Source organism: Pediculus humanus, genomic scaffold (genome assembly GCF_000006295.1).
Source record: "Pediculus humanus corporis 1103172107371 genomic scaffold, whole genome shotgun sequence".
NCBI classification, from domain to species: Eukaryota; Metazoa; Arthropoda; class Insecta; order Psocodea; family Pediculidae; genus Pediculus; species Pediculus humanus.
This window is the reverse complement of record NW_002986999.1, coordinates 354,973-379,122: the sequence shown is the minus strand read 5'-3', so window position 1 is coordinate 379,122 and position 24,150 is coordinate 354,973. Positions and strand designations below refer to the sequence as shown.

Here is a 24,150-nt window from a genome sequence, read left to right as displayed (position 1 = left end):
ACCTTGTGTAGTACTAAGACCCTTTCGAAAATAAAAAAGCGAAATGTGGCGGAAATGTTCGCTTTGGCTCCCCATGTTTAGGTTTCTCACGCTCACACACACAACAGTTCGTTGAAATGTTGATACTGGATGTTAAAGAAGGGTCGAAGAGTATCAGTTATGTACAAAACTCAAGACAAACATGTACCAACTATTTGTCGATGAACAGGTCATCATCAAAAACCAGGTTTTTATTATTATTATTTTTTAAATTTATTAAACCGCGAGGAGAGGGAAAAACACAAAATGGATTAAATGGATTAAGAAAATATTAAAGGATTAACTCTAATAAAAAAAAACAACAACAATAAATAATTCAATTAAAAAATATTTTAATGAAAAAAAAAACATATAATATTTATATATACAGCCATACAATTAAAGTATATTTTGCTGAAAAAAATTATTAAAAAAAAAAAAAACTAACGTACATAAAAATAAAAAAAAACTTTTTTTTTTGTTTTTGTTTTTTGTTTTTTTTTTTTTTTTTTTTTTTTTTAAATTTAAAAAACTCAAATCGGTCATAATTAAATGTCCGGGGTTCAAAAAACAAAAATACAACCGTTTAAATACTTAAAAAAAAGAGAGAGAGAGAGAGAATAAATATTTAAAAAACATATAAATATTTTTTTTTTTTTAAAATGAAAACATTAAAAAATTAATTAAATTAATTCGTATTGCATTTCTGTTAATCGAACATTTCAGAACATTAAAACATAAAACATAAATATATATATAAATAGTAATAATAATAATAATAATAAATTTAAAAGCGGAGAAATAATTAGAAAAAAAAAATTGTGATTAATGTGCTTTGATTAAAAAATCGCAATAAAAAAGACTAGAAAATTTATGTGGGGATACTCTAATATTGCCTAGAAAAAAATTAATAATGATAATAATAATAATAATAGTTACGTAATTAAATTTGAGCACAAATTAAAAAAAAATTAGAAGACGAAAGGAAGACAACAACAACAAACAACCCTCCTACGAAATAAAAATTGAGTTGTTGTAATTTTTTTTGTTTATAAAAACCATTTTGTCTAAATTTAATGAGTTGTAGAAAATGGCCTCCCTTTATATATATATATATGTAAACCACTTTGAGTTTTCCGTACGGTATTAATATAATAATAATAATAATTTACACGTTTCCATACGCGCTCGCACATTCACACTCAATATAGATATAAAAATGAATTTTTGATCGTCGTATTCAGTGGGAACGAGTCCGTCCTTATGAAAAATAAATTGAATTTAAGAACAAGAACTCGAGAGAGAGAGAGAGAGAGAGAGAGAGAGAGAGAGAGAGAGAGAGAGAGAGAGAGAGTAAAATTTTAACAGTTTTATATAAAAAAAATTTGTTTTTAAGATTTCAGTCAGAGCATACGCGTGTAGTAGTTCATATGCTTTTAATAGTAATAATAATAATAATAATTTTAAATATCTAAATAATCGAATAGAGTACTAAAGGGGTTTTTTTTTTAGAGTGATGAGAAAAATATTTAATAACAATCATTCGTTCGACACAGTCTATATGGCATTCAAAGGGTTAAAGGGCAAAACAACACGTGATGTTAATTAAATTAAAAATTGAGGCAAAAAAGGCACTTTTTTCTTTAAAAAAAACATTTCGAAAATCCCTTTTTTTTTGTAAAAAAACGACGGTTGTTTAGCCCCTGTCCCCCCATTTCGTTTTTTTTTTTTTTTTTTTCTTCTTACACTTTTTTTTTTTTTTTATAAAAAGTCTTAATTTAAATTTTTTTTTAATAATATAAAATCACTTTTGTTGAGTATTTGTTCATTTTTTTTTCAATTTAAACACTTTTAATGTGACGGTTGATTTCATCTTTTATTATGAGAATATGATGATGATAATGATGATGATGATAACGACAACGAGGGCGACGTATTATTAGAGGGTACTATCATTTTTCGAATCATAGGCTCTGGAGTACAAACTTTAGGTTCGCATTTCATTCTTCCGTTTCCGCCGCAGCTAAAGAATTAAAGAAAAAAAAGTTTAGTTTTCGTACATAAAAGAATTTTTTTTTTTTTATTCCTATCGAATAAAATTTGTGGGTTACTTACTTGCAATCCATGCAGGGACCCGATGCAGAAGGAATAGCTTCTCCAACTCTGTAAGCTTTTCCTTGTACAAAACATCCTGTACGAACGGCTGATCCTTTATAAGCGTGAGAAAAGAAATGAGGAGGCAATGTGGTTGTGGTTGTTGTTGTTGTAGATGTCACGTTTAAAACGGTAGCCATTTTAACGTGGCATTCGTATCTCGGACAACAGAAACCTTGTATTGGTTCATCGCGACAGCCCGGAATAGGAGGTGGACAGCTTTGCTGAAGACAAATAATGTCACTTCTAAAGCAGAAGCAGAAATCACAGGGATCGTCTCTCGGAATTTGCTGAGCGGACACGTAAACTTTTCCAGCATAGCGACATGTTCCAGGACCGTATGGTTCTTCATCGTCTCCGTCATAATCGTCTTCGGGTAAAAGTTCACTAGAAACTACTCCCTCAACATGATCAAAAGGTTCTTGTGAATCCGGTCTTGGATGATGAGGTTTCTGAACGTGAATTTCAGAAGGTTCTGATGTTTGCGGTTTTACTTGACTTCCTACTAAGGACATAAAATTTTATTTATTATACGTTTTTAAAAATTTTTTTTGACTAAAACCACGTCTATAATTATATTTAATTACCTGATCCATCATTTTTATTTGGGATTTTTTTGCGATTTGGTATGAACGGGTTTGTATAATCAGAAGGTTCTGACGGGCCCTTGATGTTGGTGTTTGAGAACACATCAGAATTTGCTGTGGGAAAAAAATACGCGTTAGAAATGTAACCCAATAACATTTTATTACGTTTTCAAAACGAAAAAAAAAAAAAGACTCACCACATTCAAAAGTAGAGCAACATGAACCTTCCCGATAGATCTGTACGCAATTGGGTTGATTTTCTTGTAACGATGGACATCTTACTCTAACACATTGGACAATAGAACCGATACATTTACATTTAACTTGACAAGAACTGAAAGGTGGAATGGTTTCATTGTTTGAATAGGTTCTATCGTTGAAAAGACAACTTCCTTCACCAGGTACACCAGCAAAACCTTGTGGGTGTCCTTGCGATTTCAAGTTCTCAACAAAATCATCCACGTAAATTACTTCACTGTTCCTTTTCGATAAGTTCGGTCTCTTTAATTGAACCTGTCCTTTTTTATTCTTATATGGCATGTAAGCTATTCCATTGTAAGGAGCCTGAACGTTGTTCGTCGGAAGGTTCACACTAGCGGCTTCTGGTATAAATAATTTTTTATCGTTGAATATTTTAAATGGAACGTATACACCTGGAGCATCGTAGTGAGGCACTGAAATAAGCTCTGGATAAAACGTTTTCACACCGTTGTTAGTTTCGAAAGGTACGTAATCGGAGCCATCGTAACCGTTTGGTACTGATGAACCGTGTTCATGAGCATCGACGGGATAAAATACTTTTGTGCCGTTTAATAATTTGAAAGGAACAAAAATTCCATCTAAGCGAGGAACTACACTTGTTGGTGGATCAGTTGACAATTCTGGATAAAATACTTTTTTCCCATCTTGCATTTTATACGGAATATAATCAAAGCCGTTGTAGTTGTTCGGTATATCTTGTGGATATTCTTTGGCATCATTCGTATGAAGAACTTTTTTACCGTTTACCACCTTATACGGAACGTATAAATATTGATTTAAAGGTAAACTAGTTGGAACTGGTTTGTTTGCTTCTTCAAAATTGAAAACCTTATTTCCGTTAACTAAATTATAGGGTACGTAGTCAAAACCATCGTATCCCTTTGGCAATTGATTCCTTTGAGCTACGGCATTTTTGGGATAATATACTTTCCTTCCTCCCACAAGTTTATACGGTACGTACATGGCCAATGAAACTGGAGATGGTGTGGTTGCGCTATGCTTGATCGCTTGCTCCGGTTTGAAAACTTTTTTACCATTTACTAATTCGTAAGGAATGTATTCGAATCCGTCGTATCCTTTAGGTATGAGATATGTTTCTGATTGAGCATCTTTCGGATAAAATACTTTTGTTCCATTAATAATTTTATATGGCACATACTGAGCTAATAATGTAGGTTGAGTAGTTGCTGCTGGTACAGCAAATTCTGGACGGAATACTTTTTTACCGTCAACAATTTTATAAGGAACGTAATCGGATCCGTCGAAATTTTCAAAAACTTGAGGTTCTTCCTTGGCATATTTCGGATAGTAAACCTTAGTTCCATCTACAATTTTATACGGTACGTACAAAGCTAATTCGAACGGATTAGGAGTAGTCATTGTTGTGAACGCTTGTTCTGGATGAAATACTTTTTTATTATTTACTACTTCGTATGGAATATATTCAAAGCCATCATATTCTTGTGATTGATAATTAGGCTGCTCAGCAGCATCTTTTGGATAAAATACTTTTGTGCCATTAACATTCTTGTACGGTACATATAACGCTTGCGTGTACAATGGCTGTTTCGTAGTTGTAGGTATCGCCTGTTCAGGATGGAACACTTTTTTACCGTCAACTATTTCATAAGGAATATGGTCAAATCCTTCGTAACCTTGCGGTACGTCTTTTACATTTTGTTGAGCGTGTTTAGGATAATAAACTTTAGTTTGATTTATTACTTTGTATGGAACATACAAAGCCTGAACAAAAGAAGGAGGTGTGGTAAGTGTTTCCGACATCAGCTCAGGTTTGAATACTTTCTTTCCTCCAACCAATTCGTAAGGAACAGGCTCATATCCATCGTAACCTTGGGGTATGCTTTGTGGGTATTCTTGTGCATCCTTTGGATAAAATACTTTTGTTCCGTTCGCAATTTTAAACGGTACGTAAAAAGTTGGCAAAGCGGTTGTGGGAGTTTTCGTGGGTTTCAAAGCGTGTTCCGGATGGAATATTTTTTGACCGTTCACAACTTCGTATGGAATCATGTCAAATCCATCGTATCCATGTGGTATTTGCTGAGGATTTTGTTGAGCGTGCTTCGGATAGTAGACTTTGGTTCCATTCATAATTTTAAATGGAACATACATGGATGAAGTAGGCGGTTTAAAAACGGCTTTTTCCGGATGGAATACTTTAGTTCCGTTGACAATTTCATAAGGTAAATAATCTAATCCATTGTAATCATCAGAAAGAGGATGGGGTCTACTTTGAGCTTCTTTTGGATAATACATTTTTGTACCGTTAATTATTTTATAGGGTACGTATAATCCTTGAGTATAATTCGGATATTTCGATTGCATTTTTTCCGGGTGGAAAATTTTTGTACCGTTTTCTACCTCGTACGGAACGTAATCAAAGCCATCGTATCCTTGAGGAATAAACTGTGAATCGTATTTAGCATCTTCCGGATTATAAACCTTATTTCCGTTGACTAGTTTAAAAGGTACATACATAAATGAAGAATCTAGCGGATTGTCATCCGGAGTTTTAATTAGATTCGGATAAAATACTTTTGTTCCATTCACTGTTTCATACGGCACATAGTCAAATCCATCGTATTCAGGCGTTACCTGAGGCATTTTCTGACTTGCATTTTCTGGATAGTAAACTTTGCTTCCGTTCAATACTTTGTATGGCACGAATAAGGCCGGTTTAGTATGAGGAGAAATTTTTTCCGGATGGAAAACTCTGGTTCCGTTAACTAATTCATATGGAACGTAATCAAATCCATCGTAACTAGGAGGTATTAATTGCGGTCGACTTTGACCATCGTTGACGTAAAATACTTTAGTTCCATTAACCATATTGTACGGAACGTATAAAGCACCGAGATTCGGTGTTGAAGATGTTGTTGGTGATTCTGTTGTCACGTCTTTTTCTTGATAATTAAATACGTAATCATCACTAGTTAGTAATGGATTTTGCGAAAAATTAATACTCGGAGTCTCCGTTACTCTGAAAGGAGTTTGATCATCCGTAGGTTGTGGTGTTACACGTTCCGGATAAAACACTCTGGTACCGTTAATAACATCGTATGGAATAAAATCGAAGCCTTCGTAGTCTTTTAACATTTCAATAGGTTTATTTTGAGCATGTTTCAAATGATAAACTTTTCTTCCGTTGATGACTTTATAAGGAACAAACATTCCTTGAGGATGAGGTTTATCCGTAACTTGTTCATGATCTCCCGGATAGAAAAATTTATTTCCATTTATAACTTGGAATGGTACGAGATCGAAACCATCGTAATCTTTGAATGAATTATTCGGACTTGATTGAGCATCTTTTGGATAAAATATTTTAGCTCCGTTTACAATTTTATAAGGCACGTACATAGAAGGAGTTACCGGTTTAAAAACAGCCTTCTCTGGTTCAAATACCTTGTTTCCATTAACGACTTTATAAGGAACATAATCGAAACCATCGTAATTTTCTGGTTTATCTTTAGGTTCTTCAAATGCATCCTTCGTGTAATAAACTTTAGCTCCGTTAACTAATTTGTACGGTACAAACAAAGCATTTTGCGGAGTCGAAGGAGTCGTTGATATTTTATCCGGATGGAAAACTCTATTTCCGTTAACAATTTCAAAAGGCATTAATTCAAATCCATCGTAATCCTTTGGAACATTTTGAGGATCGTTTTGAGCATCTTTCGGATAGAAAACTTTAGTTCCGTTAACTAATTTAAAAGGAACGTAAGTTTCCGAAAGAACGGTTGGCGAAACTGTGGTACTAGTTGAAGTTGACGGAATCCATTCGGGATGGAAAACTTTTTTACCATCGACAATTTCAAATGGTAAATAATCCAATCCGTCAAAACCATCTGTACCTGGTTTGTCATCCGTGTAATACACTTTCTTATTATTAATTATTTTATAGGGAACGTACATGCCCAAAGAATGTGATGGCGTAGTCGGACGATGACTGACTCCGACTTGTTCTGGATGAAAAACTTTCGATCCGTTTTCGACCGTGTATGGTACGCTGTCATATCCGTCGAAAGGTGAGTCCGTAACCTCTGAATCTGATGGTTTTTCAGGTTGTTCCTTTTCAGGATAATATATTTTACTACCGTTAATTAATTTATAAGGCACATAAGAAAATTTATTTGGAGTAGAATGATCTTCGGTTACGTCATCAACTAAAAGGTATTTGGGCGTTGTAGTGCCGATAAAAGAGTATTCCGGGCTTTTATTGTCTAGTACTCCTTGAGTAACAAGTTCTTCATCGTATGGTCTAGCGGTTGCGTGATCAAAAACTTTTTCAGTTCCTTCGGTGGGATTAAATTTATCAAATTGATCCGGTTTAAGAGTATTTTTTTCAACATTTAAAGGATTAAAAGTAGTTTTTCTCAAAGGAAATTTTACTTCGAACGTTTCATCTTGTGAATCAACGTTTTCTGGTTTGCTTGTTTCTTTTTCAGAAAATGATATTGGTGTTAAAACGGTACTAGTATGCGGTAAATCTGCTCCAGGATGATGTCCGATCGTTGTAAATGAATACGAATCATCTGTTAAATTTTCATCGCCTGGTTTTCTACGTTCTGTAGTGCTGCCACCATATTTGTCTTGTAAATAACTTAATGTTGTGTGTTCTTCTTGTACATCCGATTGATCAAATTTATGCGTTGTTTTATTATCTAAAAATGTTTTAACCGTTGTTTGTTTACCATCGAGATCCACTACGCTGCTATCGGTATATCCGAAATGTGTATTATCTGGTTTTTCAGTATAATATGGTCTTTGTGTCAGCCTTTCGCTTCCAGAATCAGTGTTAAATTTGTTCGGGAATTCTGTACTGTCATACGGTTTTTCTTTTTCATTTGTGAACTGAACATCATTTGGTTTAACAGTAGCTCTTTCGCTATGAATTTCTGTATGAACTTCTTGCACAATAACGACGGGACTTGAGGTAGAAACTTCATTTCCAGACTCTGTAATATCATGTTTAGTATAACTTGGAACCTCAGTGTTAATTTCATTTACTTTATTGGTGGATCCTTTTATTAGAGAATCGATAGTTTGTGGGGTGACGGTTATTTTATTCTTATCTTCAAATGCATTTACGGGACTCTTCGTTACAACTCCATTTGGATAATATGTAGGATAAACAACATGAAGTGGTTTTTCTGTAGAAACACCGTGGTCTAAATCAAAGGGATTAACCGTTGATTCGAAATTATGTTCACTTAATGGATTAGTAGTTGATACTTTTTCTTCAGTACTTAATGAAGGATTTAACTTATTTGGTTTGGTGGTTGAAAAAACGGAATCATGCTCACCGCTTGGGAAAACGATGTTAGTATGATCATTATCTACCGTTATAGTTGCTTCGGATGTAGTCAACCCTTCCTTTTGAATATCGTGAATGATATTATGCAATTTATTAATCAAATCATCACCACCAACGGTTGAAAAATTTTTGTGATCCGTAATTACGTTAAAATTAGAATTTTGAAGGTCTGGACTCTTATTTACATTGTCGTTATTCTGATTATTAAAATTACTCAAATCATCTCCAGACGGATCCCTTATTAAATCAGCTGGTAAAAGCGTTACGTGATCAGGTTCATTTGTATCAAACTGGGGTTTAGAAGAAGACACTAAACCTACAATACCAGTGACGCCTTCCGAATAATCAGTTCCGTGAATATGTTCATCATCTTCTGGCATAGCAGTTTGTGAATATACTGTATCGTCCTTAGGCTTGTCGGTAGAGCCCTCAGGATAAGCAGTTCCGTAATGAGGTTCATCAGTATTTTGAACTATACCGTCAGGGTATTTCGTATCAAGCATTGGTTTTCCAGTGACTACATCTGGATATTCTGTTCCACGATGTGGTTCATCGTGACCTAATGGACTGCCATGAGGATGTTCGGTGTCATGAACTGGTCTACCAGTAACTCCTTCTGAATACTCAGTTTCACGGTGTGGTTCACTATCATCTGGTGTACTTCCTTGTGGATATTTTGAATCAAATACTGGCCTTCCAGTTATTCCTTCTGGATACTCGGTTCCATGGTGTGGTTCATCGTGTTCAGGTGTACTACCATGAAGATGCTCTGTGTCATGTACTGGTCTGCCAGTGACTCCTTCTGGGTAATGTGTTCCATACTGGGGTTCATCGTGTTCTGAAGTACTTCCTTGTGGATACTTTGAATCAAATATTGGTCTTCCAGTTATTCCTTCTGGATACTCAGTTCCATGGTGTGGTTCATTGTGATCTAATGGACTACCATGCGGATGCTCGGTGTCATGAACTGGTCTACCAGTAACTCCTTCTGGGTAATCTGTTTCATGGTGTGGTTCATCATCTTCTGGTTTGCCACTCTCTGGATATTTAGAATCAAATACAGGTCTTCCAGTTAATCCTTCTGGGTAATCAGTTTCACGGTGTGGTTCATTGTGATCTAATGGACTACCATGAGGACGCTCTGTATCATGTACTGGTTTGCCAGTAACTCCTTCTGGATACTCAGTTCCATGGTGTGGTTCATCATCTTCCGTATTGCCACTCTGTGGATATTTTGGATGGTGAACTGGTCTGCCGGTGACTCCTTCTGGGTAATCTGTTCCACGATGTGGTTCATCGTGATCTAATGGACTACCATGAGGATTTTCTTTGTCATGTGTTGGTCTTCCAGTAACTCTTTCTGGATACTCAGTTCCACGGTGTGGTTCATCATCTTCCGGTGTACTTCCCAGAGGATGTTTTGAATCGTGCACTGGTCTACCGGTGATTCCTTCAGGGTAAACTGTTCCACGGTGTGGTTCACTATTATCTGGTGTACTTCCTTGTGGATACTTTGAATCAAGTACTGGTCTTCCACTAACTCCTTCCGGATACTCAGATCCACGATGTGGTTCATCGTGATCTAATGGACTACCATGAGGATTTTCTTTGTCATGTGTTGGTCTTCCACTAACTCCTTCTGGATACTCAGTTCCACGGTGTGGTTCATCATCTTCCGGTGTACTTCCCAGAGGATGTTTTGAATCGTGCACTGGTCTACCGGTGATTCCTTCAGGGTAAACTGTTCCACGGTGTGGTTCACTATTATCTGGTGTACTTCCTTGTGGATACTTTGAATCAAGTACTGGTCTTCCACTAACTCCTTCCGGATACTCAGATCCACGATGTGGTTCATCGTGATCTAATGGACTACCATGAGAATTTTCTTTGTCATGTGTTGGTCTTCCACTAACTCCTTCCGGATACTCAGTTCCACCATGTGGTTCATCGTGATCTAATGGACTACCATGAGGATGTTCTGTGTCATGTACTGGTCTTCCAGTAAAACTTTCTGGATAATCTGTTCCACGGTGCGACTCAGCATCTTCCGGTGTACTTCCATGAGGATACTTTAAATCAAATTCTGGTCTTCCAGTAGTTCCTTCAGGATATTCAGTTCCACGGTGTGGCTCATCTTGACCTGGTAAATTGCCATGAGGATGTTTTGAATCCAATACTGGTCTTCCAGTTATTCCTTCTGGATACTCGGTTACACGGTGTGGTTCATCGTGTTCCGGTGTACTTCCATGAAGATGTTCTGTGTCATATACTGGTCTCCCGGTGACTTCTTCTGGATAATCTGTTCCATTATGTAGTTCATCTTGACCTGGTGAACTACCATGAGGATATTCTTTGTCATGTGTTGGTTTTCCAGTTACTCCCTCTGGGTAATCGGATCCACGATGTGGTTCATCGTGCTCCGGACTACTTCCTTGAGGATACTTTGAATCAAATACCGGACTACCAGTAACTTCTTCTGGATAATCTGTTCCACGGTGTGGTTCATCATCTTCCGGTGTACTTCCCAGAGGATGTTTTGAATCGTGTACTGGTCTACCGGTGATTCCTTCTGGGTAAACTGTTCCACGGTGTGGTTCACTATCATCTGGTGTACTTCCTTGTGGATACTTTGAATCAAGTACTGGTCTTCCACTAACTCCTTCCGGATTCTCAGTCCCACGGTGTGGTTCATCGTGCTCCGGACTACTTCCTTGAGGATACTTTGAATCAAATACCGGTCTGCCAGTAACTCCTTCTGGATAATCTGTTCCATGGTGCAGTTCATCATCTTCTGGTTCGCCACTCTGTGGATATTTTGAATCAAATACTGGTCTTCCAGTTAATCCTTCTAGGTAATCAGTTCCACGGTGTGGTTCATTGTGATCTAATGGACTACCATGAGGATGTTCTTTGTCATGTGTTGGTCTCCCGGTGACTCCTTCTGGATAATTTGTTCCATGTAGTTCATCTTGACCTGGTGCGTTACTAAAAGGATGTTCTTTGTCATGTGTTGGTCTACCAGTAACTCCTTCCGGATACTCAGTACCACGGTGTGGGTCATCGTGTTCGGATGTACTTCCATGTGGATACTTTGAATCAAATACTGGTCTTCCAGTTAATCCTTCCGGGTATTCAGTTTGACTGTGTGGTTCATCGTGTTCGGATGTACTTCCATGTGGATACTTTGAATCAAATACTGGTCTTTCAGTTAATCCTTCTGGGTAATCGGTTCCACGGTGTGGTTCATCTTGACCAGGTGAACTACCGTGAGGTTGTTCTGCGTCATGTGTTGGTTTTCCAGTTACTCCCTCTGGGTAGTCGGATCCACGATGTGGTTCATCATGACCTGGTGAACTACCATGTGGGTATTTTGAATCAATTACTGGTCTTCCAGTAACTTCTTCTGGATACTCAGTTCCAGGATGTGGTTCATCGTGATCTAATGGACTACCATGAGGATGTTCTGTGTCATGTACGGGTTTTCCAGTAACTCCTTCCAAGTACTCATTTCCACGTTGTGGTTCACTGTGATCTTGTGCGGTACTTTGAGGATGTTTTGTTTCGTGTACTGGTCTTCCAGTAACGTCTTCTGGATACTGAATTCCTTGATGCTTATTATCGTGTTCAGGTGTACTTTCATGAGGATGTTTTGAATCAGACACTGTTTTATCATTTGAGCCTTTTAGATCTTCACTTCCGTCATGAGGTTTTTTCACGTCAGATGGGGTATTTTCTTGTGGTTTGTTTTCGAGAGGATGATATTCGTTTTCCGGTAGTGTATCCGAATTGCTTTCCGGGTATTTAGTACCTGACTCACTATTTACATATTTCACAGTGGTTCTTTCGACGTTTTTAAAGTCGCCGTTTTCTACGGGCATTTTTGTTGGGTCATTACCTACGAAATTAGGTTTATTTTCGTAATTTTTAACGTTGTTTTCTTTTAGTTTATCTGTGGTGATTTCTTTATTAGTATCAAAATTATCGTCTTTAATTAAATTTTGGGGTTTTTGAGTGATCCCATTCAGCAATTCTGATGTATGATAAAAATCATTTTCACCGTAGGTTTTATTATTAGTCATATCAGTAACTAATACAGAACTACTAGTTGAATGAGGTGAACCAAAATTATTATCATCCTTCTCTGGTGCAAAAGTTTCTTCCTGAGGCTTATCATAATGTGGTTTTATACCAAGTGGATATTTTGAATCAAACATGGGCCTTCCGCTGGAGTCTTGTGGATTTTCAGTTCCAGGGTGCAAATCATCATGTTCCGGTGTACTTCCATGAGGATACTTCGAATCATAAACAGGTCTTCCAGTTAATCCTTCGGGGTACTCCGTTCCAGGGTGAGTTTCATCATCTTCCGGTTTGCCACTCAGTGGATATTTTGAATGGTGTACTGGCCTTCCACTAATTACTTCTGGGTAGTCTGTTCCACGATGTGGTTCATCATGATCTAATGGGCTACCATGAGGATGTTCTTTGTCATATGTTGGTTTTCCAGTAACTCCTTCTGGATACTCAGTTCCACGATGAGATTCATCGTGATCTAATGGACTACCGTGAGGATGCTCTGTGTCATGTACTGGTCTGCCAGTGACTCCTTCTGGATACTCAGTTCCACGATGAAATTCATCGTGATCTAATGGACTACCGTGAGGATGCTCTGTGTCATGTACTGGTCTGCCAGTGACTCCTTCTGGATACTCAGTTCCACGATGAGATTCATCGTGATCTAATGGACTACCGTGAGGATGCTCTGTGTCATGTGCTGGTCTGCCAGTGACTGCTTCTGGGTAATGTGTTCCATACTGGGGTTCATCGTGTTCTGAAGTACTTCCTTGTGGATACTTTGAATCAAATACCGGTCTTCCAGTCAATCCTTCTGGATAATCTGTTCCATGGTGCGGTTCATCATCTTCTGGTTTGCCACTCTGTGGATATTTTGAATCAAATACTGGTCTTCCAGTTAATCCTTCTGGATACTTAGTTCCACGATGTGGTTCATTGTGATCTAATGGACTACCATGAGGATGTTCTTTGTCATGTGTTGGTCTTCCAGCAACTCCTTCCGGATTCTCAGTGCCACGGTGTGGTTCATCGTGATCTAATGTACTACCATGAGGATGTTCTTTGTCATGTGTTGGTCTTCCAGCAACTCCTTCTGAATACTCAGTTCCACGGTTTGGTTCATTGTGATCTGGCGCGCTACCATGAGGATGTTCGGTGTCATGTACTGGTCTACCAGTAACTCCTTCTGAATACTCAGTTACACGGTGTGGTTCACTATCATCTGGTGTACTTCCTTGTGGATATTTTGAATCAAATACTGGCCTTCCAGTAACTCCTTCTGGATATTCAGTTCCACGATGTGGTTCATCGTGATCTAATGGACTACCATGAGGATGCTCTGTGTCATGCACTGGTCTACCAGTAACTCCTTCCGGATACTCAGTTCCACGGTTTGGTTCTTTGTGACCTAATGGACTACCATGAGGATGCTCTGTGTCATGTACTGGTCTACCAGTGACTCCTTCTGGATAATCTGTACCATACTGGGATTCATCGTGTTCCGAAGTACTTCCTTGTGGATACTCGGTTCCATGGTGTGGTTCATCGTGTTCAGGTGTACTTCCATGTGGATATTTTGAATCAAATACTGGCCTTTCAGTAACTCCTTCCGGATACTCAGTTTCACGGTGTGGTTCACTATCATCGGGTGTACTTCCTTGTGGATATTTTGAATCAAATACTGGTCTTCCAGTTAATCCTTCTGCGTAATCGGTTCCACGGTGTGGTTCATTGTCATCTAATGGACTACCATGAGGATGTTCTGTGTCATGTACTGGTGTGCCAGTAACTCCTTCCGGATTCTCAGATCCACGATGTGGTTCATCATGACCTGGTGAACTACCGTGAGGATATTTTGAATCAAATATTGGTCTGCCAGTTAATCCTTCTGGATATTCTGTAACTCGTTGCGATTCATCCTGCTCCGGAGTACTTCCTTGTGGGTACTTTGAATCATAACTGGGTTTTCCAGTAATTTCTTCCGGATATTCAGATTCATGATGGGGTTCCTCGTGATCTAGTGCACTACCATGAGGATGTACTTTGTCATGTATGGGTCTTCCAGTAACCTTTTGTGGGTAATCTGTTTTATGGTACAACTCATCGTGTTCCGGTGTACTTCCATGAGGGTACTTTGAGTCATAAACTGGTCTGCCGGTGACTCCTTCTGGGTAATCTGTTTCATGGTGTGGTTCATCATCTTCTGGTTTGCCACTCTCTGGATATTTAGAATCAAATACAGGTCTTCCAGTTAATCCTTCTGGGTAATCAGTTTCACGGTGTGGTTCATTGTGATCTAATGGACTACCATGAGGACGCTCTGTATCATGTACTGGTTTGCCAGTAACTCCTTCTGGATACTCAGTTCCATGGTGTGGTTCATCATCTTCCGTATTGCCACTCTGTGGATATTTTGGATGGTGAACTGGTCTGCCGGTGACTCCTTCTGGGTAATCTGTTCCACGATGTGGTTCATCATCTTCTGGTTTGCCACTCTGTGGATATTTTGAATGGTGTACTGGTCTGCCGGTGACTTCCTCTGGGTAATCTGTTCCATGGTGCGCTTCATCTTCTTCTGGTTTGCCACTCTGTGGATATTTTGAATGGTGTACTGGTCTGCCGGTGACTCCTTCTGGATAATCTGTTCCATGGTGCGCTTCATCATCTTCTGGTTTGCCACTCTGTGGATATTTTGAATGGTGTACTGGTCTGCCGGTGACTCCTTCTGGGTAATCTGTTCCACGATGTGGTTCATCATCTTCTGGTTTGCCACTCTGTGGATATTTTGGATGGTGTACTGGTCTGCCGGTGACTCCCTCTGGATAATCTGTTCCACGGTGCGGTTCATCATCATCTGGTTTGCCACTCTGTGGATATTTTGAATGATGAACTGGTCTGCCGGTGACTCCTTCTGGATACTCATTTTCACGGTGTGGTTCATTGTGATCTAATGGACTACCATGAGGACGCTCTGTATCATGTACTGGTTTGCCAGTAACTCCTTCTGGATACTCAGTTCCATGGTGTGGTTCATCATCTTCCGTATTGCCACTCTGTGGATATTTTGGATGGTGAACTGGTCTGCCGGTGACTCTTTCTGGGTAATCTGTTCCACGATGTGGTTCATCATCTTCTGGTTTGCCACTCTGTGGATATTTTGAATGGTGTACTGGTCTGCCGGTGACTTCCTCTGGGTAATCTGTTCCATGGTGCGCTTCATCATCTTCTGGTTTGCCAGTCTGTGGATATTTTGAATGGTGTACTGGTCTGCCGGTGACTCCCTCTGGATAATCAGTTCCATGGTGCGGTTCATCATCATCTGGTTTGCCACTCTCTGGATATTTTGAATGGTGTACAGGTCTGCCGGTGACTCCTTCTGGATAATCTGTTCCACGATGTAGTTCATCTTGACCTGGTGAACTACCATGAGGATGATCTGTGTCATGTATGGGTTTTCCAGTTACTCCCTCTGGATAATCTGTTCCATGGTGCGGTTCATCATCATCTGGTTTGCCACTCTGTGGATATTTTGAATGGTGTACTGGTCTGCCGGTGACTCCTTCTGGATAATCTGTTCCATGGTGCGCTTCATCATCTTCTGGTTTGCCACTCTGTGGATATTTTGAATGGTGTACTGGTCTGCCGGTGACTCCTTCTGGATAATCTGTTCCATGGTGCGCTTCATCATCTTCTGGTTTGCCACTCTGTGGATATTTTGAATGGTGTACTGGTCTGCCGGTGACTCCTTCTGGGTAATCTGTTCCACGATGTGGTTCATCATCATCTGGTTTGCCACTCTGTGGATATTTTGAATGATGAACTGGTCTGCCGGTGACTCCTTCTGGATACTCAGTTCCATGGTGTGGTTCATCATCTTCCGTATTCCCACTCTGTGGATATTTTGAATTGTGTACTGGTCTGCCGGTGACTCCCTCTGGGTAATCTGTTCCATGGTGCGCTTCATCATCTTCTGGTTTGCCACTCTGTGGATATTTTGAATGGTGTACTGGTCTGCCGGTGACTCCCTCTGGGTAATCTGTTCCATGGTGCGCTTCATCATCTTCTGGTTTGCCACTCTGTGGATATTTTGAATGGTGTACTGGTCTGCCGGTGACTCCCTCTGGATAATCTGTTCCATGGTGCGCTTCATCATCTTCTGGTTTGCCACTCTGTGGATATTTTGAATGGTGTACTGGTCTGCCGGTGACTTCCTCTGGGTAATCTGTTCCATGGTGCGCTTCATCATCTTCTGGTTTGCCACTCTGTGGATATTTTGAATGGTGTACTGGTCTGCCGGTGACTCCCTCTGGATAATCAGTTCCATGGTGCGGTTCATCATCATCTGGTTTGCCACTCTGTGGATATTTTGAATGGTGTACTGGTCTGCCGGTGACTCCCTCTGGATAATCTGTTCCATGGTGCGCTTCATCATCTTCTGGTTTGCCACTCTGTGGATATTTTGAATCAAATACTGGCCTTCCAGTTAATTCTTCTGTGTAATCGGTTCCACGGTGTGGTTCATTGTGATCTAATGGACTACTATGAGGATGTTCTTTGTCATGTACTGGTCTACCAGTAACTCCTTCTGGATACTCAGTTCCACGTTGTGGTTCACCGTGATCTGTTGAACTACCATGAGGGTACTTTGAGTCATAAACTGGTCTTCCAGTAACGTTTTCTGGGTAATGGTTTCCACGATGTGGTTCATCGCGCTCCGGATTACTTCCTTGTGGATAGTTTGAATCAAATACTGGCCTTCCAGTTAATCCTTCTGGGTAATCAGTTCCTTTATGCGTTTCATCATTTTCCGGTTTGCCACTTTGAGGATATTTTGCATGGTGTACTGGACTACCGGTTGTTCCTTCTATGTAGTCAGTTCCGCGATGAGAATCATCGTAATTGGGTGATGTGTCGTGAGGGTATTTTGTATTTTCTTCAGGTTTCCTGGTAAGACTGTCTGATTTGTCAGCTTCCGGACCCATATCACTGTTTTCTGGTTTATTTTTATTAAAGTATTCTTCATCATGACTCGTTAATTTATCACCACTTTCTGTAGGATTTTTTTCGTGATAATTTTGACCGTCATTTGGTTGTTTTCCACCTTCGTATGTGTTTTCTTTATTGGGGTATTTACTTTCATTTTCTAAAATGTCATGATGATACGTATTCTTATTATCCGGGTAATGATCTTGATTCTCAGGAATGTTTCCGTTGTTAATTGAGTTATTTTTATTTGAATGTTTTGTTATTTCAGTTCCATCTTCTTTATCGGGTTTGGTATGTGATGCAGTATTTAATAAATTTTTATTTGGTTCATTGTCTACAAAATAGTGTTCTTTATCTTTTAAGCTGTCTTGTTCCGTCATTGGTGACAACGTACTGCTCACTTGATTGTATATTCCTTGAATAATACTGGTCAATTTATTAAACATATTATTATTGTCTGTAGTTACGTGCATACCATCATCAGTTTTTATTGATTCGGTGGTATGTAAATTATTATTATCATTATCATAAATCGAAGTTGTATGATGGTTTAAATCTAAGCTTGGTGTTTTTTCATGTCCTTTTTGTACAGGTACAGAATTTTCAAAATTTGATTGATCTAAAGGTTTTCCGAAAACTTTATTTGTTTCTTGCGGGTTATAATTATTATTATCATTAAATTTTTCCGGTGATTGAGTTCCTTCATTGTACTTTTGTTCATTTAAATTACTATCAGTTGTTAATTCACTAGGGGTAACTTTATTTATTGATGTTTGATGAATTCCATCTGTGACTTTAACATCATGGTGGGGATATTTATTATTATTATCATGGATTTCCGTAGGTAAATATTGAGGGGGAGGACCATGGGTAATTAAAAATTCCGTTTTCTTCGTGTCGTCGTGTAATCCTTCCGTTGTTTGTGAAAATTCCGGTTGTACACTTCCGGTTACATCTGAAAAATAAAAAAAAACATTTTTAACATACGTACAAAAATTTTATTTTATTTTTTTCGTGCGCGGACAAGTCAAATTTTTAATTTTTGCATAAAAAATTATTTACAAAAACGATTTAGTATTTAAAAAAATAAAAGTAAAATAAGAAAAAAATGAAAATAAATAATTTTTTATCGTGTTAGAGACAAAGCTATTACTATTATTAAAACGTATTATAAATGATAAAAAAAAATTTTCTTTTTTTTTTTACGATAGTAATAAACAAGAAATATTATCGACTTATTTGCCATTACCATTTTCCCCAAAAATTTTATTTTTCAATTTGTGTTTCTCATCTTCGCTATTATAGTTCTCCACAGGTTTATAAACGATATTATTATCTGAAATATAAATATTTACAAAAAAAAAAATAAAAATTGTTAGAATATTATTATTATTATTATTATTATTATATTTAAATTAGTATTTTTTTGATATTTACAAAATTAGTTTTGTGAATAAAATTTTTTTAGCCATTTGTACAATGCTTTTAATTAAAATTAATAATATCGAGGGAGGGGGAGGAGGGGTAAAAACTTACCGCATTTATAGGAATCTGGACAACATTTTCCTGGAGAAGGAGGTAAAGCCGTACAATTTTGTCCATCTTTTTCTAAAGGAACGCCACATTCTTGAACGGCACATGCTATTTTTCCTTTGAGACAATAACAATGTTCACAGGGATTGTTCGTTTGTATTCTTGATCCATCTGAGTACACGTCATTATTATGATAGCATTCCATAGGTTCCGATGATGTTGTCGTAATGACTAAACCTGGAGTTGGTGGGGGTCTGATAGTCGTCGTTGATTTTTCTTCGTAAGGTAAATCGTCTGTTTTAAAAAAAAATTTATTAATCATTATTATTAATTTAATGTTTATAACGTAAAATTATTATTGAAAAAAAAGGAAAAAAATATTCACCGCATTGATATCGAACTGGAAAACACTGTCCATCTTCGTAAACAGGCCTACATCCGTCAACTTGTAGTGCGCATTCTTGCATTATGCAAGATGTTTTATTTCTAATACAATAACAAAGTTCGCATGGATTTTCCGGTGAGCCTGGAACCTGAGCACCGTTTGCATAAAAAGCACCATCAATTAAACATCCATTTTTACCAACATCGCTAACTCCTGTATTTCTATTTGGATAATGAGGGCCGGATAATTTATTCGAATTTGAATGTTCGGTAGTTGTTGAACTTGTCAACAAATGTACAGGAACTAAAAAAAAAAAAAGGAAGGTAAAAAATATATTAAAAACCTTCCCCCTACCCCCCCAAAAAAAAATAAAAAATAAAACTTTTACCTTCAGGACATGTTATAACTGGACAACACTGACCAGGTACTTTTTCAATTGTGCAATTTTGTCCAATTTCTTTTGTAAATGGACACACCCTTAGGTAGCACATAAACATTCGATTTCTACAGGTACAATTAAGACATGGTTCGTTCGTTATAATACGTTCCCCCTCATTGTAATGTTGAAAATTATAATAACAGCCTCGAGATTCTAAAAAAAAAAATATTAATAATAATAAATTTCCTTACAGAACCTTTCCACTTTCCCCCCCCCCCCGAAAAAAAATGCATCGAAACATTTTTTAGATGTTTAACTTACGACTATAAAGTTTTTTTAAACAAATTAAATCAAATTATTAAATAATAAAAATATTTTATGTATGTCAACGACGAAAAAAAAAAAAAAATTTTAAACAATAATAATAATGATAATGATAAAAGTGAAACCTTGAAATTGAACTACAACTACAACAACAAACAATGAATGATTTCATTTTGACGGTCGTAGTAAAACGTCCTTGCTATTGAGAAAATTGCCGGTTACGTAATTAAATAATCGTCTGCTTTTACTATAATAAACTTTTTTATACGGTTGTTATTATTATTATTATTTATACGTTTCATTCTTCGCGTTAATTATTACTTTTTAATTAGAATCCAATTTGATCCGAATGTTTAAAACTTACCGGCTACAGCAGCAGCAGTAGCGGCAACAGAAGTTTTTGTATTTTCCTCTCCGTTTTCATCTTCTTCGTAAAGTGGTGCTACAAAAAAAAAGAAAATTTATATCAAACTATGAGGAAAAGGTTTTTATCAAGGTCATCGACAAGGTCATCGACACCTGTTCAATCGAAACGACCTTTAAATTATTTCGACTCCCCGAATTTCCCTTTCGTACCTAATTAATTACTCATTTAAACGTAAAAAAAACGCTTTTAAACGTTACATAAATTCCAGTATTATTATTATTATTATTATTATTATCACCTAAAAAGAATTACAAGACAATTAATTGGTAAAAGTTTTTTTTTTTTTTTTGTTACTAATTTAAAGACTTTTCGTTATTATTTAAATAGTAATAAAATCAAAACATGATTAATGATGATGATGATGATATAATCGGCTGACGTCTTTATTATTACACCGCAACGCCCTTTTTAAACATTTTTTTTTTTTTAAGGGACCGTTAATTTATTTAATGATAATAATAATAATAATAATAATAATAATAATCCATCGTTTATTTTTTTTTTAAATTACGAAACCGGTTTAAGTAAACGTGAGTAAAACGATTCGTTTTCAGTTATTATTTATTTAAAAAAAACCTTCCTACGCTGCTTAATTCATTATTATTATTATCATTATCATTATTAATATCGAAATAGTTTTTTTCATTTGCATATATGTACACGTAGCATTTTGCAATTTTTTTTCATTTTCATTTTCGTTTGTCCGTTTAAAAAAAAAAATTTTTCCCTTTCCTTTACGGTTTCAAATTGATTTTTTACGGCGTGAAAATATTAATATTATTATTATTATTATTATTATTATTATTATTATTATTATTATTATTATTATTATTATTATTATTAAATGAGATAATATGAAAGTCATCGATCGATACGAACGAATATTTTCATAAATATTCCAAAAAAAAAAAAATTATTTCATAACAAAAACCACGTAGACCGTGTAAAATTTTTAATTAATTCGTCGGCTACTTTTTTTTTAATTTTTTAATTTTTTCCTTCGAGCGTAAAATAATAATAATAATAATAATAATAAATCACCAATTTATGTAATGAATAATCTTCATTGTAAAATAATTTATTAATAAATAAACAAAAAAAAATTATCATTAATATCGAGTTATAATTTTTTTTATTACATTGGAATTCGGTAGTAATAATTTATTATATATACCTATGACGTCATTCACTCGTCATTCAAGCAAACGTTTCAGATCATCTTTACGTGGTAAATATGGAAATTGGGGGATTTTTTTAAATACGTCATTAAATTATTAAGTAAAAGGTGACGATTGAACACGTGCACTCACACCCGTCATCAAGGAGCAACGTGTAAAAAAGAAAAGAGTGAAAAAAACTTACCGGTCAAAACAGTTTGTGCCAATAGTAAAAAAATTGCTATAAATAAAGTTAATCCAGGACCAGGCCCAGAATTAAGCCCACCCATAGCAGTGTCCTCTTGGGTCTGAAACAAAAAAAAATAAAAAATAAAAATTATAGTCGAACATTTATATAAAATTGAAATAAAAAAAAAAGAGATTTTACGTAAAAGGGGAAGTAAAAAGCAGACGACGCAAACTTTATCCACGTCTAGATTAAATTTTATTCGTTTTGATGTTAAAAAGCCCCTAGTAGGAAAATTTTTTTCTTTTTTCTTTTTTTTTTGGGCTTGAAAATAAAAGCTAAGCCAGAATGCGAATTTTTTCCCTTCGTTCGAGGGTTGTAGAAAATAAATTAAAAGGTCAGGGGTCGAATGCCGTGAGTTTATATATATATTGTTATGATCCCGTACTCAATATTCACATTTTCAAATTTTTATAAACAAAAGACTGGCGACGAACTCGAATTGTTCTTCTTTAGAAGCGAAGCTTCTAAAGACTCCTTCTTTTATTTTATTTGCAAGTGTTTGCTCGAACATTCGAAACAGTTGACTGACGAAAGACCAAAGTAATATAGGCAAGCTACACAGCTTGGCGTTGGTTCATTTGATTTTTAGTCTAGCTGTAATAAGTTCTTGTTTATTAATATTAGTTTTGTGATAGTTTTAAGTGCTTGTTCATTACTTACAAAAATAAAGAACGAACCGAATATAACATATTAAAATTTTGGCGCAGTCGATGAAGGATCATTCTGAACGACAAGAAACCGGAGAATTCTTAAGTAATTCGTTTCATGTTGGTGGGTTTTAACTCTTTATCAGAATTTCTTTATATTGTAAGTAGTAGTAATAGGTAACTCATTTTGTGAACAATGCCTAAACTTGATCAACCTGTTTTCAACCCATCCCAAATACCCCTTGATTTCTTGTGTAGTCTAATTCCTAATTTCTTTTCCGGAGAAAGGAACCAACTTAATGCATTTATCTCTGATTGTGATAATGCTATCGAATTGTCCTCTGAAGAGAATAAGTATCCACTCTTCAGATTCATCTACTCCAGAATCACTGGTAATGCCAAGATTCGAATTTCTTTGTACGATTTTGATAATTGGGATGACGTAAAAACGAAATTAATAGAATTATACCAAGACAAGAAACCCCATAGTCAACTGATAAAAGAATTGATTAATCGCAGACAAAAATCAACATGTATCCACTATGAAGATAACACAATAAAATTGTGGGAAAAACTTAAAATGTTAGAAGTTACAGAATCCAAATTTGAAGTTGAAGAGAAAACAGATCCTTTACCAGAATCCAAACTTGAAGTTAAAGAGAAAACAGATCCTTTACCAGAATCCAAACTTGAAGTTAAAGAGAAAACAGATCCTTTACCAGAATCCAAACTTGAAGTTGAAGAGAAAACGGATCCTTTACCAGAATCCAAACTTGAAGTTGAAGAGAAAACAGATCCTTTACCAGAATCCAAACTTGAAGTTGAAGAGAAAACAGATCCTTTACCAGAATCCAAACTTGAAGTTGAAGAGAAAACAGATCCTTTACCAGAATCCAAACTTGAAGTTGAAGAGAAAACAGATTCTTTACCAGGATCAATTCCTGATCAAGAGGAAAAAGCACCCTCTACAAATTTATCTAAGAAAAAGGCTAAAGAAGCACCCTCTACAAATTTATCTAAGAGAAAGGCTAAAGAAGCACCCTCTACAAATTTATCTAAGAGAAAGGCTAAAAAAGCACCCTCTACAAATTTATCTAAGAAAAAGGCTAAAGAAGCACCCTCTACAAATTTATCTAAGAGAAAGGCTAAAAAAGCACCCTCTACAAATTTATCTAAGAAAAAGGCTAAAGAAGCACCCTCTACAAATTTATCTAAGAGAAAGGCTAAAGAAGCACCCTCTACAAATTTATCTAAGAGAAAGGCTAAAGAAGCACCCTCTACAAATTTATCTAAGAGAAAGGCTAAAGAAGCACCCTCTACAAATTTATCTAAGAGAAAGGCTAAAGAAGCACCCTCTACAAATTTATCTAAGAGAAAGGCTAAAGAAGCACCATTACTTCCTAAAAATAAAAATAAGAAAAAAGGTCTAAAAGTAAAAGAAGAAAGATCATCCATACAGAATTCAAAACCTAAAAATCATCCTAAAGCTGAAATTCAAAAGAAAACAAAAATTTCATTTATAACTAAAAATATAGGAGCTACTAAAAAAATTCACAAGCATAATTTTGGGAAGCATACTAAAAAGCGGAAATGGAATTCCAGTACCAAGAAATCTAGGAAGAAAGCATCCATTCTT

At 36.4% G+C, this 24,150-nt stretch overlaps 1 protein-coding gene across 1 annotated transcript; it reads right to left on the bottom strand.

The window, feature by feature from the left end:
• Window positions 1-1,887: 1,887 nt before the first annotated feature.
• Window positions 1,888-21,907, bottom strand: Phum_PHUM014740 (uncharacterized protein; the record flags this gene model as incomplete). The annotated part of the gene is made up of 10 exons (XM_002422749.1): window positions 1,888-2,041; window positions 2,134-2,677; window positions 2,760-2,873; window positions 2,957-17,827; window positions 17,888-18,367; window positions 18,949-19,239; window positions 19,331-19,633; window positions 19,719-19,913; window positions 20,398-20,475; window positions 21,823-21,907. The coding sequence occupies 10 exons, from the start codon at window positions 21,905-21,907 to the stop codon at window positions 1,888-1,890; spliced, it is 17,115 nt and encodes a 5,704-aa protein (XP_002422794.1).
• Between the last annotated feature and the right edge of the window lie 2,243 nt (window positions 21,908-24,150).